Source organism: Oncorhynchus tshawytscha, linkage group LG19 (assembly GCF_018296145.1).
Source record: "Oncorhynchus tshawytscha isolate Ot180627B linkage group LG19, Otsh_v2.0, whole genome shotgun sequence".
Lineage (NCBI taxonomy): Eukaryota > Metazoa > Chordata > Actinopteri > Salmoniformes > Salmonidae > Oncorhynchus > Oncorhynchus tshawytscha.
In genome coordinates, this window is record NC_056447.1 from 5,681,518 (window position 1) to 5,699,199 (window position 17,682).

Consider the following 17,682-nt stretch of genomic DNA (forward strand, 5'->3'; position numbering starts at 1 on the left):
GACCCAAGTTAAACAATTTAAAGGCAATGCTACCAAATACCAATTGAGTGTATGTAAACTTCTGACCCACTGTGAATGTGATGAAAAAATAAAAGCTGAAATAATCATTCTCTGCTATTATTCTGAGATTTCACATTCTTAAAATAAAGTGGTGATCCTAACTGACCTAAGACAGACAGGGCATTTCTACTAGGATAAAATGTCAGGAATTTTGAAAAGCTGAGTTGAAATGTAATTGGCTAAGGTGTATGTAAACTTCCGACTTCAAATGTACATACTACCTTAACTAACAGGTGCCCCCGCACATTGACTCTGTACCGGCGCACCCCCCTGTATATATTGTTATTTTTTACTGCTCCTCTTTAATGACTTGTTACTTTTATCTCTTATTCTTATCTGTATTTTTTGAAACTGCACTGTCGGGCTCGTAGGTAAGCATTTCACTGTAAGGTCTACCTACACCTGTTGTATTCGGCACATGTGACTAATAACATTTGATTTGATGTCTCCATTAGTGACTGCTTGGTTATTTCGCTACCTGTCTAAGTGTCAGCTGTTTGTCTCTCTGTCTCGGTCTGTCGCACTGTGACAATCTCCCTGTCCCCACCCAGGTCCTCTCCGAGACCTCCCCCGGCTCCTCCAAGGGCGCCTCCTACCGCCTCTTCCCCTCCTGCTCGCGCCAGTCCCCTGAGATCAAACCGACTGGCCTAGGTGGGTATCTGGTTTCTGCCAACCACTGCTGCCACTGTCATATTTCAGCAACGCTGTCATCAGCGCTCACTAATCTCTTTGGGTCATGTGTATGACCTCTCTCTCTGTGTCTCGCTTGCTCTCTCGTTCTCTGTCTCGTTCTCTCTCCGGCCATCTCGTTCTCTCACCCCTCTCTCTCTCTTTCCCTCTCTCTCTCTTTCCCTCTCTCTCTCTCTCTCTCTCTCTCTCTCTCGTTCTGTCTGTTTTCCCTCCCTCTTTGTCTCTCTCTCACGCTCTCCCTCTCGCTCCTTTTCTTCCTCTCTCTTTCTGATGGCTGCATAGCTGCCGTGACTCCATAGTGGTAGGTAGGTCCGGCAGCCAAAGCTCCCAGGCTTAGACTATGTAGGCCAGAGGTCAATGGAGAGTCGGTGGAGAGAATGCATCTTAGGCTGTGTCCCAAATGCCCCCCCCCTATTCCCTTTATCGTGCGCTACCATGGGCCTGGTCAAAAGTACTGGACTATGTACGGAATAGGGGGCCATTTGGGACGTAGCCTTAGAGCCCCACCACCAAGGACCTCTCCTGCCAATAGGGCTCTATATATGGGGGTCTGGGCCGCAGAGCCCCCCCCGGATGCTGTTCCAGTCTGTCTCCATTTACATTAATCTGTCAAGAGAAGCAAGGAAACTTCCACAAGTTGATTCAATATAACCGCAGATACAATTAGTCCCCCGTGCGTGGATTTTGGAGGTGCTTGTTACCCCCAGCCACTTTCTAACACTGTGATAATCACACCTTACTATGCCCTTTATAAAACAAATAAAAGTGTGCAACGGATACTTCGGGGGGGAAAAAACATGTTTTCTCATTGATGTGAACCTGGGCTGAGGTTGGTTTGACTCGTGCGTGCGTTCTCCACTGCTTTTCCATACTCCTACTGTACTGTATGCACCACGCTTGTTCAATTATGTCAACCTGTATTTGAAATGACCATTCAAATGTTGTCGCTGTCCCTGCATCCCACCAAAAACCACCGATTCCAGCACAGCTTAGACCAGAATAAAGGGGTAAACAAAGGCGCATTCTTATTCTGCTGTGACTATTTCTATTCCAACTGCTGTAGGAATTGAGCGGATGGTTATAGAAAAACCTATGTTCATTGTGACAATAGCAATGTTTCTGTCCCCACAGTCCTTGACCACTTTGTTAATTAGGTTCTCATAAGTCTCGTATTGCATTGTATTCACACTAAAAAGACCCCTTATTTCTTAAATCTATGTCATCCTTTGTCTGTGGTCCTACCAGTTGTCCATAGAAGTGTAAAGCCTTGAGGCAGTCTCCTTTCCCAGGAGACCTTAAGGAGAGGCTTTATCTATTTTTCTTTTAGGAGGGGTTAGGGTCCCGGTGTTAGGAGTGGTCTCCGTTTGTGTGCTCCACTCTATTCATAAACACACACAGGCACACACACTGAACTGCTCTTATTAAGAACCGCATGGTGTGCAATGAGTACTAACAACCCCCCCCATTCCCCTCCTCTCTCCCACCCCGCGGTTCTTCCACAACAGGGTCCCTGTGCTCGGGCCTCTTCAGTGCCTCTGTCCTGGGGGTGTCCTCTAGCGCCCCCAACCTGCGGGACTACGTCCGCACCCACCACCGCAAACCCCCCCTGTCCCCCGGTTTGCCTTTTGGAGATGGTACGTCCTTCCTCTCTCCATCTCTCTCTATCGACCGCTATCTATCTCCTGTCTTTTCAAATGGACGCTGAAAATGCCGTACGGTGCCCGTAAAAAAAAGAAAAAGATAAAAAAGTAAAAAATGTCAAATGTCCGCCATATCTGCCATTTTTAGTTCCTGCTCAAACACTCTTTACTCTCCTTTCCAACCTTGGTGGACAAGACGTTATTTGATCACCCAAATGATCTGTGAGCCCTCCTTTCCCCCCTCTATCCTTCTGCCTCTAGGACAATCCTCTGCTCGAGTGGTCCCCCCCAACAGCATGAGCATGGACCACAATTGTGATTATATGCTAAGAATTTAGGTTTTATTATACATTGCATGCATGGATTGGTATTGGATTGCGCGCAATCAAATGCGTTACCCATGACCAGTAATCCTGCTTCTCCTAATCAAAGCAACATGGGTTCCCTTTGATTACATGACATAACCGGTGTGTGATTAGGCTGCTAAGTAAATCTCGTCTATTGTATATATTCTGTATCAGTGTGCATGTCATAACTAGGGGGTAAAATGATGTGTTAATCAACAGGGAAGTTACTGTAATAATCCCTTATTTAAGGAAGCGAAGGCTTGAAATCTACCTTGAGATCCATTAATCCAGCATTGCATAATTCCCACTTGCATACCACAATTTCCTGGCTCACTATAGAGTGAAATGGTGAGTTGACTATTATTATAGCCACCAGGGTGTCCTCGTCTAAATTGAACTCTGATTATCGCACATGTTTTCATCAGGGCATATGGCTTGAAATGTTGGAGCACAAAGATTGGCTTAATTTAATCCAAAAGCTGACACCTACCTCTCGTCATCAGATCAGCGAGCGCCCTGATAGTAACTGCACAGTATGTAATATGAAGACCAAATGACCTGCCACCTGCATGTGAAGAGGAACAATTGTTCCAATGCGGATTGAAGTGCCCGTTTTGTCCAATGGGTGTCACTGTGCACTTTGTTTTCACCGTATACTCGATATTAGGTACACGTTAAGAAACGGTCGCTTTGATATTATGCTTGAAGATGTTACATCTTTTGCTTGTATGAGACTAGAGATGTGCGGGGTTTAGAATAACACCAAGGCTTTTCTCTGGTGATGGGGGTTTTGTCTCTGTTTTTGCAATCTCTCACTCACTCACTCACTCACTCACTCACTCACTCACTCACTCACTCACTCACTCACTCACTCACACACACACACATAATGCTGGCCAAAGGTAGTGGTATGTTACAAAGACAAATGAGCAATGATTGTGTTTACAGTCACAGCTCTCAAATCCAGATGGTTACACTATTGTAATAGAGGTGGATGTTAAATCTCAGTTGCCATCACTGGATGTTTCCTTTCCAGATCATTTTGTCGTAGCATATTCTTAGACTCGAAAGACTGTTCCAGAAAGATTGAAGATTTAAGTACATTTTAGGCTATTGGTGACTTGCGCAAATGTCAGTCCTCTGTCTCCATTCAAAACAACCACAATTGAGTTATCATTTGCTTTTCCATCCCATCCACGTTCTCCATTGTTCCTTCATTACCCCTTCTTCCATGCTGCCTTCCCATGCTGCATATCACTGACCACACACAGGCACACATACACCGTACATAGCTGCAGCATTATAGAGAGGAACTACTTGGGCTCCCGAGTGGCGCAGCGGTCTAAGGCACTGCATCTCGGGTACTAGAGGCGTCACTACAGACCCTGGTTTGATTCCAGGCTGTATCACAACCGGCCGTGATTGGGAGTCCCATAGGGCGGCGCACAATTGGCCCAGCGTCGTTAGGGTGTGGGTAGGCCGTCACTGTAAATAAGAATTTGTTCTTAACTGACTTGCCTAGTTAAATAAATAAATCTATTTGTTTAAAGACACAGTGGTCAGGAAAACTCACACGTAGGTACATATGCACTCACACTAGATACAGGCATGTGCACAGGTAGCATGTATCCCCAGTAACGCCAGGTACCCTTCTTATTTCCTCAGAGCTGTTCTCTATGCCAGCAGTAAAGAGATTTTCTGTGTCTTTTGCCAGGCATCCGACTAACGGTATGTCTGTCTTTTTTCAAGTATACCTCATCCCTCCTTAGTTTCCCTTTTATATCTTGCATGTCTTTCGGGGGGGGAACTATTTTGGGTTTGAAATTGGCTGCGTAATTACATCCATATCAAGATCTCAATTTCTCTTGAGTTTCTACTTCACAAGACGTCCTGTCTCCATCTGTTTGGTTTCAACGTTCATTCTTAGCGACATCTGTGTTTACCGGCCTCTACACTGCATTTATCTGTTAACATCTGATCCACCATTTTCCTACAGGATGGATATACACTGAGTGTACAAAACATTAGGAACTCCTTCCTAATATTGAATTGCAACCACTTTTGCCCTCGAACAGCCTCAATTTCTCGGGGCATGGACTCTACAAGGTGTCGAAAGCGTTCCACAGGGATGCTGGCCTGTGTTGACTCCGATGCTTCCCACAGTTGTGTCAAGTTGGCTGGATGTCCTTTTGGTGGTGGACCATTCTTTATACACACGGGAAACTGTTGAGTGAGAAGCCCAGCAGCGTTGCGGTTCTTGACACAAACCGGTGGCCTCAAGCACCAATTAACTACCATATCCCCGTTCAAAGGCACTTAAATCTTTTGTCTCGCCCATTCACCGTCTAAATGGCACACATACACAATCCATGTCTCAGTTCATTAAAAAAAAATCCTTTGTTAACCTGTCTCTTTCCCTTCATCCACACCGATTTTGAAGTGGATTAAACCGGTGACGTCAATAAGGGATCATAGCTTTTCACCTGGTCGGTCTATGTCATGGGAAGAGCATGTTTCGTACACTCAGTGTTTGTATATGGAATATATCCCCTCCGATATATCACCATGTGTTGCTGGGAACACATATTCCTTATCCTCACATGCTCCTATTTGTTCATTCAAACCCATTCTCTGGCGAGACGATTAGCCCCTCCACCATTCCAGTCTACTTTTAGATTAGGATAACCCGTGTTTAAAGCAAATGAATAGCCTTAAAAAAACAACTTTTTACTCGTGAAATGACTGTCAAATCTCTTGTTCGACTCGCGATAGACCTTTCAGTTTGACCCACTGAAAACGGAGTTTGTGCTAAACCTACGGAATAATAGTATCCAAATGATGGGTGATGGAGGGTTGAGTCTATTCCTTTCATTTTAATTCATGTTTTGGCGTTCAAATGTGGCTGTACCACTTGGTGATTGACAGAAAAGGGCATTCACATTACAACGTTCTGTGGAAGAGATATTGCCGTATGTGTGTTGCCTTATGTGTCCACGTCACTTAATCATCGGAAACTTCTGTTTTCAAGAATGCCCCACCTTGGGGGAGGGGGATTGAGGGGGGGGATTGACCTACCGTTCATTTCTCCCATCTCTTTTCCTGGTCTCAAGCTAGTCTTGTTGCTATGTACTTTGCTGTGCGCTATTAAAGATATTGGTACTTGGCATGGCCTAGGTGTCCAGGCAGCAGTGTACCATCCAGTGGGTTGGATGGGTTCGTCATGCATGGATGAACCCTTTGATGGCAGTCAGATTTGTCCCAACCTATTGGAGCTGCGCTGCTACGATGGGGGGAAAATAACAGTGGTGAGCATTTGTGCACAACATTGTTCGACAGTGAACAAATATACATGTGTTGGGACTTCTTCTGTAGCTTGGTTTATGTAGATTCAACCTGCCGACTCTGGGCCTTGCTCTTCCTTTCGCTCCGTTGAACAGATTGAGGATTGAGGGAGTTTCCCGAATAGTATATTAGAATATTGTATGTCATCCAAGTGCCTGGATCATCTGACTACGAGGAGCAGATGGACTATGCGTCGCCTCCGTAATTGAGAGATTCCACACATGGTTTCTGTGTCTGTGTTGACAGAGATTTGCGTGGACTTCTGCTGGTACTCACTGCGATGGCTACGGTGATCAGTGTTTTTATAGGTGGCCTTAAACAGTGCAGCCCATGCAGTATGTAGAAAGGTGGGTTTGGATACAGTACGGTCTGGACCTGCATCGCAAATTAATAGCTATATAAACTGGCAGTACTTAAAAGAGAGGTGGGGTGGATAAATGGCTTTTCTGTGTCTCTTTGGTCTGATTATGTTTTTCAAGCGGGCGCTAAACAGGGATTTCCCGTTACTGATGCACAGTAACTCTTCTATTCATCCGACCTACAGTACTCAACAGACAACAATTCATGTAACCAACCCACTCCATCTGCCCATTAACACCTGTTGCCTTTGTTCTGACCTCTATCTAAGTTAGACATCCACAGTCGCACAATACTGTGTTGCCATGAATGATGCATTAGAACAAAGGAGCTATTTGAGATTGACATTGGGCCAATCTTTGTCTCCGGTAGATATCGTTACGTCTGTTCAATTGTTTACAGTATTTCTGAGGCGATTATGAGGTACTACTCATAGGGTCTTCAGGTGTGTTCCCATTTTCTATGGTCTGACATTCCCCCTTGAGGTAAAAATGCTTTTTAAAAAATATATTCCACATGAAAACATTGATTCCTTGTTTTGTAGTTCAGTGTTTTCTTGAAAGAAAGAATTGCCCTTTGATCTTCTACACCTGAGACAGGTGTGGTGTTGGGAGTCCAAAAAAAGCCTTGTGCCTACTGGTAACTCGTGGAGATGATGAGAGGCATTATGACTGACGTGCCTGAAAGCATTTCTACAATTTTTAGGCTTCCAATGTGCATTACCCATTACCCCGTGATAATCAGATGGTGAGAACTGTAGCTGGACAGTTGTTTTTCCTTTCTCCATGTGTCAGTTGAGTGGATGAGAGCCTGGGACCTGTAGCCTTGTTTCTTTAGAATGAAAACGAGCGCCTGCCCCTTTAGCATTATGCACATGCTGGCCCACCTACAGTCTTTTTCTTTTGCTCCTCTTCCACTGTGCTCTCTTCCTCGCTCTGCCTCTTCTTCCTCAGAGCCCCTAGACGAGCATCTTGTAGCCCAGCTGCTGAAGGGGCTCGTCACTGACCCGGCCCTCCTGTGTTATCCCCCTCTGGCCTCTCTGGACAGGGCCATGGCCCACCACCTGCACCAGTGCCCCTACCACCTGCGCCTCCTCAGGAACTGGCTGGTGTCCGGCCAAGACCTCCCCGAGTGCCTCTACGGTCAGCCCTCTGTAGACCTCCCGTGTCCTTCCCTCCACCCCTTCATGCAGTGCTGGGGTGCTGCCAGTGCAGGCTTGTTGTTTTGCTTTTCCCTCTCCCCACTTTTTTCTTCTTTCCCCCCCCCCGTCTCTTCTGTCATTTAGTTTTGAGTTTTTTTGTCTAACTCGGTATCACTGTCTACATGAGAATGGCATCAGTCTAATTTGTTGCCCTACTCCTTCCCTGTCTGTCTCTTAACCCGTCTCTTGCTCTGTCTATCTGCATGCCTGCCAGAAAATGCAGCAGTGGCAACTATAAAGGGAGTGTTCATTCTCCTATCGATGGATCGATACCCCTTACTCATTTTGCTACTGAGGCTTTTCATCCAAAAGGATCTTTTGCCAGCTTTCATTTCATTTCGAGATCTTTTTTTTTTATCAGGCTTGACAGAAAAAGAAAAGGCAATCCTATGGCACTGTGGCTGCTGTACCTGGTGCCGTATTCTGTGCAGCCCCTGCTCTGGAAACTGCACGACAACCAGCACTGCCTCTGCATGTTGGCAAGTCTACATGGCTTTACGATTGAATGACCATGGACAAACCTCTTCTAGAAGGGTTTCTGCTGCTGAGTGAAGTGCAATGCATGCTACCCCCTAGGTTGGGGGTAACACAGCAAACACTATGAACAGGTGGGGATGAATGGGAAATGGCACCAACAACTATTGTACAGTCCTGCTGCCTGTCAATATTGTTGCTTCAGATATACTTAATTGGAATGATGGTGACACTGCACTGTGGGAGGTCCTGACTGGGTATTATTTGAGAATCCATTAATGATATGTTGGTCTTTTGACAAGATTCAAGATCTGTCTGTGGTGAATATCTAGGTCGTTAGCTAATTAAGCGGTGGTCTGTCAGTAAACTACCGATTTTCAGGGGAGTTTCTGTAGCTTGAATCGATGTCCCCCTTTTGTGCCTACGCATCTCCACCCTTGAGAGTACTAGACATCAGTCCAGAGCTCTGTAGCTGTACAGGAAATCACTTGAGTTATTTTAGGAAATACTTCATACTTTATTACTATTCTCCTTAGTAGACATGGAAGAGAATGATACTCCATTTACATGAATTTGTCAGCCTGATGTCTTCTCGCGCCATCTTTTTATTTTGATCTCTCTCCTCTCTACCACTAGTCCAAATGCCACCCACACAAAAAAAAGCCTTCAGAAATGGCGTTTTGTGACCCAGGAAACAAAATAGCAAAGTTTCTAAATCATTATGTGGATAGTGAATATGAACACTGAGGGGTTCAAAACTAGTGAAGTTGCACAGTTAAATATTATAAATCTAAGGTACTATTTCAAAATCATTAGTGCATTTTGGGTCATTTACCGCTAGCGACATATGAGGTTGCCATGTTACAGCTTGGTTACAATTGTTACACACGTTCTGTTGGCCATGCTTGCAGAAAGCAACGTACAGTGCCTTCAGAAAGTATTCATACCCCTTGACTTATTCCACATTTTGTAGTTACAGCCTATATTCAAAATGGATTCAAATGTTTGTTTTTCTCTCACCTGTCTACACACAATACCCCATAATGACAAAGTGTAAACATGTTTTCAGGTTTTATACAAAAGTATTGAAGAAAATAAAATGCGTATCTCGTGTATTTAAGTATTCACAACCCTCTGCTATGACACTCCAAATGGAAAGACAAGGGAAACGGGAATTTCTTGATTTCACTACAACTTGGAGTCCAACTGTGGTCAATTCAATTGTTTGGACATGATCTAGAAGCAAACTGTCTTTATAAGGTCCCACAGTTGACAGTGCATGTCAGAGCAGAAGCTGCACGATGAAGTCCAAGGAACAGTCCATAGAGCTCCAAGATATATGCCTCATCACAATTATATCTGGGGGAAGGGTATAAGACAATTTATAGAGTGTTTGAAAGTTTCCAAGAGCACAGTGGTCTCCATCATTGGGAAATGTAATATATATATATATCTCGAACTTCCTAGAGCTAGCCGTCCGGGCAAGAAGGACCATTTGAATATCTGTGGAAAGACTTGAAGATTGCTGTTCACTGCTGCTGCCCATCTAACTTTAACATAGCTTGAGAACATCTGCAAGGAAGAATGGGAGAAAATCCCCAAATCCAGATGTGCAAAGCTAATACAGACACCCAAAATGACTCAAAGCTTTAATGGCCGCCAAAGGTGCTTCTTCAAGTATTCACAACCTTTAGGCAATACGTTACGTAAATGAGATTTGTGCATTACATTTTTTATACATTTGGCAACATTTCAAAATGTTTTATTATGGGGTATTGTGTGTAAATTGGTGAGAGAAATATTTGTAATACATTTTGAGTTCAGGCTGTAACACAACAGTTTGAATGGGTCAAGGGGTATGAATACTTTCTGAAGGTACTGTATGTACCAGACCAAAAGAATCCCGAAATAATACGAGACTGTTTAAAGGTGCTCTGGATTTTTTAAAGATGCCAAACCAGCTATTTTTGTAGCTGTCGGGAACTTGAATTCTTTGAGAGTTGTGTTAGCTAGCAAATGATGTTGTCTTTAGTTTGGCTAGCAGGCAAAAGAAATGATGGCCTTTGAAAGCTAAATACAGCTGCCATGATGTCTTATATTAACTGAGAGAACCTCCGTACATGGTTAAAACACATTTCAGGGTTTATCCGGATCAGTGAAAGACCTGTAACCAGGGTTGGGTAGGTTACTTTCAAAATGTAATCTGTTTAGTTACTAGTTTAGTTACCTGCCACATTGTAATCAGTAACTTAACTTTTGGATTGCCCAAACTCAGTAACGTAATCTGATTACATTCAGTTACTTTTAGATGACTTTCCCCTTAAGAGGCGTTAGAAGAAAATAAAAATACCAATTTAACCACTTCGATTATAGGATAAGTCCATGTTAAAGTTTACATAGCTGCCATATATGGATGTTTGACTTCCTCTAACCCATTGCGTTCTACTACATATAATACGATTAAATTATATCTTTACATTAAAAACCAAAGTCTATCAGAATTCCAGTCATTCCAATAAATGTTATACCCTTTGATTTTCAAGAATAGGACTTGGAAGTATAGATTAACCTAATTGTTTTCTCTGAGCATAACCCCCAAACTAAGGACTTATTACCCAGCCCTACTCTGTTTATGATTTTGTTGTCATGGATGACTGGTTGGGCTCATTGATTCGAGTTGAAAATGAAATGCTGCGCTCATGGAATGACATGATTTGAGCACTACTGAAAAGTGCTATTTACATGTGTGAAATGAATGCTATATGCTGCATTTGCTATAAGCCTATTGTGTAACTGTTTTAATGGGCAAACCCACAGATGAAACGATAACAAATCGGTTGCCCCGCCTCTGTTTTTGGTGAAAAGCTGAGGGATGGATGTGCCTGGAGAAATGTAGTCACACTCAGATTAATAGACAGAGCTATGGATGCAAGGACTGAGCATCCATGATAACAGGGTTAAAACAATCATTTTGATATGAGGCTATACAGTGTTAACATTTACAATGTTTGCCAATATTGGAGTAAAACAAGCTTATACTTTGGGTTCTCATGGAGTGTGACAGTTGAACTCATGAGGTGTTTATAAAGATATCTTTGAAGAATCAATAGAATATAAACCCTTTTTCAGGACCCTGTCTTTTAAAGATAATTCGTAAAAATCCAAAATAACTAAACAGATCTTCATTGTAAAGGGTTTAAACACTGTTTCCCATGCTTGTTCAATGAACCATAAACAATTCATGAACATGCACCTGTGGAACGGTCGTTAAGACACTAACAGCTTACAGACGGTAGGCAATTAAGGTCACAGTTATGAAAACTTAGGACACTAAAGAGGCTTTTCTACTGACTCTGAAAAACACCAAAAGAAAGATGCCCCGGGTCCCTGCTCATCTGCGTGAACGTGCCTTAGGCATGCTGCAAGGAGGCATGATGACTGCAGATGTGGCCAGGGCAATAAATTGCAATGTCCGTACTGTGAGACGCCTAAGACAGCGCTACAGGGAGACAGGACAGACAGCTGATCGTCCTCGCAGTGGCAGACCACGTGTAACAACACCTGCACAGGATAGGTACATCCGAACATCACACCTGCGGGACAGGTACAGGATGGCAACAACTGCCCGAGTTACACCAGGAACGCACAATCCCTCCATCAGTGCTCAGACTGTCCGCAATAGACTGAGAGAGGCTGGACTGAGGGCTTGTAAGCCTGTTGTAGGGCAGGTCCTCACCAGACATCTCCGGCAACAACATCCCCTATGGGCACAAACCCACCGTCGCTGGACCAGACAGGACTGGAAAAAAGTGCTCTTCACTGACGAGTCTCGGTTTTGTCTCACTAGGGGTGATGGTCGGATTCGCGTTTATCGTCGAAGGAATGACCGTCACACTGAGGCCTGTACTCTGGATTGGGATCGATTTGGAGGTGGAGGGTCTGTCATGGTCTGGGGCAGTGTGTCAGCATCATCGGACTGAGCTTGTTGTCATTGCAGGCAATGTCAACGCTGTGCGTTACAGGGAAAACATCCTCCTCCCTCATGTGGTCAGGATGAGCCTGCAGGAAGGGTACATGACCCTCCAGCATGACAATGCCACCAGCCATATTGCTCGTTCTGTGCGTGATTCCTTGCAGGACAGGAATGTCAGTGTTCTGCCATGGTCAGCAAAGAGCCCTGATCTCAATCCCATTGAGCATGTCTGCGACCTGTTGGATCAGAGGGTGAGGGCCAGGCTATCCCTCCCCCCCCAGAAATGTCTGGGAACCTGTGTGTCCAAAAATGGATGGTGCAACTGCAGATGGCCCCTTTTAAAGTCTATCAAAAGGTGTGCGAGTTTGAACGTGTCCATTAGGCCTATGGATTACATTTCTATCATCATTAATTAAATAAAGCAATAAATTCCCCAATTTGATTCCATAGGCTGGGACCGCACTGTGCAGCTGTTACGAGCACAATTTTCACTGGCTGTCCACTGGTTTCAAAAACAATGATTGATAGGCAGCTTAAACTTCTTCAATTCAACCATTATTGGGTTCAAATACACATTTGGATTGTGATCATTCATCCACAACAACCACAATCCGTAAAGCGCAAATAGCTAAATGAGAGAGCAGCAGTGTGATTCACATCAATGCGCTATGTAGATATCAATAATAAGTGATATCTGTATCGCCGTAGACTACACCACTGCTGTCATCCTTACCTCCAAGCGTTTATTCAAGTTGGATCATATTTGGATGCCAACAGCAGTCGTACCATTGGAAGGCATAGCTTGGACTGTAGCCTACAAAAGCCTATTCCTGCAATCCATCAAACCCATTTGGTATGTCATCATAGTGGTCTTCTGGCCAGACTTGATCGGGTGGAACAAACTTAAACTTGTGCCTTTTTTTTCAATGCCAAATAGAATAGAATGTCATTGAGAAAAGAGTAGTGTCAACAACAAAAAATGTTAGTTTTTTTCCTTTCTGAATTTAAAAGTAATCTAGTTTTTAAAAAGTATATAATCTGAGTACAATAATTTAGCTTGTAACGTAAAGGATTAGTTACAATTTTTTTGTAACAGATTACAAATCTGTTACTCCCCAACCCTGCCTGTAATGTGTTGCTTATGCAAGGATAAAAACCGACCGCACAAATACACTACATAACCTAAAGTATGTGGACACCTGCTCGTAGAACATCTAATTTCAAAATCATGGGCATTAATATGGCATTGGTCCCCCCTTTTTCTGCTATAACAGCCGCCACTCTTCTGGGAAGGCTTTCTACTAGATGTTGGAACATTTCTGCAGGGACTTGCTTCCATTCAGCTACAAGTGCATTAGTGCAGTCAATGTTCCAATTCATCCCAAATTAGTTTGAGGTCAGGGCTCTGTGCAGGCCAGTCAAGTTCTTCCCCACCGATCTCAACAAACTGTTTCTGTATGGAACTCGCTTTGTGCACGGGGGCATTGTCATGTGGAAAAAGGAAAGGGCCTTCCCCAGACTGTTGCCACAAAGTTGGAAGCACAGAATTGTCTAGAATGTCATTGTATAGCGTTAAGATTTCCCTTAACTTGAACTAAAGGGTCTAGCCCGAACCATGAAAAACAACCCCAGACCATTATTCCTCCTCCACCGAACTTCACAGTTGCCACTATGCATTTGAGCAGGTAGCGTTCTCCTGGCATCCGCCAAACACAGATTCGGATTGCCAAGATGGTAAAGCGTCTGGAGCGAGCTTTACACCACTCCATCTGACGCTTGGCATTGTGTATGGTGATCTTAGGCTTGTGTGCGGTTGCTCGGCCATGAAACCCATTTCATGATGCTCTCGACAAACAGTTCTTGTGCTGACGTTGCTTCCAGAGGCAGTTTGGAACTCGCTACGCGCTTCAGCACTCCACGTTCCCATTCTGTGAGTTTGTGTGGCCTACCACCTTGCGGCTGAGCCGTTGTTGCACCTATACGTCTCCACTTCACAATAACAGCACTTACAGTTGACCGGGGCAGCTTTAGCAGGGCAGAAGTTTTACGAACTGACTTGTTGGAAAGGTAGCAATCTATGATGGTTGAAAGTTACTGAGCTCTTCAGTACCGGCCATTCTACTGCCAATGTTTGTCTATTGAGTTTGCATGGCTGTGTGCTCAATTTTATACACCTGTCAGCAGCGGGTGTGGCTGAAAATAGCCGAATCCACTATCTTGAAGTGGTGTCCACATACTTTGGAATATATAGTGTAGTTCTATGTTGTGTGCTCTTCCACGATGTCTCACAGGTAGTGAATGAATGGTGCAGTGTAGATTCAGTCTTCTCCTCTCACTGCATCTGGTATGTGAGCTGAATTTGACATCCATATGGAGGGGAAAGGCTGCAGCACAAAGAGGGGGAACTAGAGGTGGAAAGACTGGGAGAAGAAACGATGGAGCTAGACAGACCGAGGCAAGCAGAGAGAGAGGGGAAAGGCAAAGAGAGCTATAGATCAGGGGCCGTATCCACGAAGCGTCTCAGAGTAGAAAAATGGTCGTAAGTGATGAGAATAAAGCCTTTTACCCCTACTCTTAAGGGTAAAAATAATAGCTATATATGTCTCTCTAGTCATACGAGTCATACTTATTTTACAGATGTTTGTAACCTCATGATTTGGCCTAAAAGGCAACATGTCCGTGGTTCCTGTGCCATACGCTATTGCTTTGGAGTTGGATGGGGAGTGTCGCTGCACAGATATTTTTAGATCTCTCCAGAGATGTTAGATCGGGTTCAAGTCCGGGCTCTGGTTGGGCCGCTCACAGATATTCAGAGACTTCCCGAAGTCAATGATGACGGTTTTGGAGCAGTGGCTTCTTCCTTGCTGAGCGGCCTTTCAGGTTATGTCGATATAGGACTCGTTTCACTGTGGATATAGATACTTTTGTGCCTGTTTCCTCCAGCATCTTCATAAGGTCCTTTGCTGTTGTTCTGGGATTGATTTGCACTTCTCGCACCAAAGTACATTCATCTCCAGGAGACAGAACGCGTCTCCTTCCTGAGCAATATGACGCTGCGTGGTCCCACGGTGTTTATACTTGCGTACTATTGTTTGTACAGATGAACGTGGTACCTTCAGGCATTTGGAAATTGCTCCCAAGGATGAACCAAACTTGTGGAGGTCTACAAAAAAAAATTCTGAGGTCTTGGCTGATATCTTTTGATTTTCCCATGATGTCAAGCAAAGATGCACTGAGTTTGAAGGTAGGCCTTGAAATGCATCCACAGGTAGACCTCCAATTGACCCAAATGATGTCAATTAGCCTATCAGAAGTTTCTAAAGCCATGATGTCATTTCTGGAATTTTCCAAGCTGTTTAAAGGCACTGTCAATTAGTGTATGTAAACTTCTGACCCACTGGTGATACAGTGAATTATAAGTGAAATAATCTGTCTGTAAACAATTGTTGGAAAAATTACTTGTGTCATGCACAAATTAGATGTCCTTACCGACATGCCAAAACTATAGTTTGCTAACAAGAAATTTGTGGAGTGGTTGAAAAACGAGTTTCAATGACTCCAACCTAAGTGTATGTAAACAAGAACTGTATCTTGCGCTTTTGACAATTTATTTCACAAGGACTATTTCACATGATATGCCTAAATACTTATAACTCATAACCATTAGGCTAATAAATGATCACTTATTTTTACTATTTCTTTAACCTACATGTTATTTCAAGTTGTCCCTTTTGGAGCGCAATATTACATTGTTAAAAAATGTGCTTAAATTGGGCATTTGAAGGCATCTATGATTGTGTTAGATGAAAATGATAGACCCTTCCAAATGCTTTGTGCAAGTGACTTGATGCCTACTGTGCCCAAGCGATTTAGACTTTTTAAACGGGAGTTGACGAGTGTGTTGATATAACAGTAATACTATCAAAATTTTTCTTTAAACAAGTATCAGAATTGGTAAAAAAATAAATATTTAAAAAATTAAAAAAAGGTTATGCAAGCCAATATATTAGGGAAGAATTAAGAGGAGGCAAAGTGATAGTGTCAAACTAAAAATATTTCAAACGTTTTACAATCACTGTGGAAAATCTGTCGGTGGCCTTTAGCAAGGCACTTATCTCTAATTGATCCTGTAAGTCGCTCTGGATAAGAGCGTCTGCTAAGTGACTGAAATGTACATTTTGTCAATAGAGTTCACAGCTGGCGATGGCTCTGCGATTGGTTATTCCCCATATTTTCAACATTGTCAACAATCACAATTCTTCCTTTGCGGTTCCTCAAACTATTGTAATTACCAGCTGAGAGAACCTTTTATGAATTGATTTTACATCTGACGCCGTTTCTGAGCAGTGTCTTATCCTAAAACCTACTCTGAGATGAGAGTTTTTGTTGTTGTCTTAGAACATGTTTTAACAGGATCCCTAGGACCTTTTTCTGAGTTTCTTTGTGGCTACAGGCCTTTTCCACAGGAGTCACGGTCGATATTCTTTAGCGTTGTCATCTGAGACTTTGGCAGGGCAAAACCCTCTCATGTTCTCCTCTGACCTTGGCTTGCCCAGATTTAATGATGATGTTGGAAATGCTTATGGCTGAAGCTCAGCAAACTCAAAAGCTCACAGTGTAATCGTTGGGGTTGGTGGCAGTCCGTCCTGACCAAGTTGATTGGTTACTTGTGGCCTATCTCTTGAGAAATCACATGAACACATTGATTAATCTCAATTAAACTGTCAGTCTGGTGGGGGAAGATTTAACATATCAGCTGAAGACTAGAATGCGCACCGTCAAAGCTGTTTGTGCGGATCATTTAAAAGTACTGTTTTTAATGTACAACACGTTGGACAGTTCGGGGAGAAATGCATGGCTGACTGCATGTATTCTGGGAAATGGATGGATGGATGATGGATGGATGATGCATTGCTTGACCTCATCCATTCCTTGTGTTTGTGTGGTGATATCGCTTCCATCATGGTGTTCTTTTGGGCTGCAGTGTGTGTGTGTGAGAGAGAGAAAAGGCTGTCGTCACACAACACTAGGCCTCGGCGCAGGACGTGTACACCGGTCGCAATGCAAAAACAGAGTCTCTATGGCTTGCTACTTTAGTGTGAATGACTTGGCTGGATTTTGGCATGGTCCTCGCACGGTACCCTGCAGGACGCCCATGTCTACCTTTCTCCATCAAGTGACGTCACATTGATGTCAGATGGTTTAATTACCAGAAATGGTGGCCCGGGCAATTGGGGAAGGGGCTACGTGCTGTATTACTGTATCACCACTTCTCCTTGATCAGATGGAGGGGTGGTGCAACTGTGTGTCTCCTTTCCGCTGCAGGCTTTGAAGGCTGCTCCATGGTGCCCTCTATCTACCCACTGGAGACGCTGCACAACTCGCTGTCCCTCAAGCAGGTGGACGAGTTCCTCAATGCTGTGTGTGAGGACAGCAGCGACGCCCACGCTAAGACCATGAAAGGTAGGTATTCTAGTCAAGGTAGGTATTTGGTGCTTTCCAGAAGCAACATGCCTAGCTTGCACACTACAGACCTGATCCACGTTCTGTTTGTGCTGTCGTGCAACATCCTATGCTCATTGGCATGATAATGACCAT

At 43.8% G+C, this 17,682-nt stretch overlaps 1 protein-coding gene across 17 annotated transcripts in view; it reads left to right on the forward strand.

The window, feature by feature from the left end:
• LOC112218283 (inositol hexakisphosphate and diphosphoinositol-pentakisphosphate kinase 1-like) overlaps positions 1-17,682 on the forward strand; it is a 67,945-nt gene that overhangs the window by 44,047 nt on the left and 6,216 nt on the right. For 6 of the 17 annotated variants that reach the window (XM_042301289.1, XM_042301288.1, XM_042301284.1 and 3 more), the window contains 4 exons: positions 612-711; positions 2,256-2,384; positions 7,390-7,578; positions 17,410-17,547. In XM_042301289.1, the coding sequence (XP_042157223.1) occupies positions 612-711; positions 2,256-2,384; positions 7,390-7,578; positions 17,410-17,547 (556 nt within the window). Of the gene's footprint in view, positions 1-611; positions 712-2,255; positions 2,385-2,651; positions 2,744-4,402; positions 4,466-7,389; positions 7,579-17,409; positions 17,548-17,682 lie in introns of those variants that run through there. The other 11 variants (XM_042301290.1, XM_042301298.1, XM_042301292.1 and 8 more) reach the window with 5 other exon arrangements.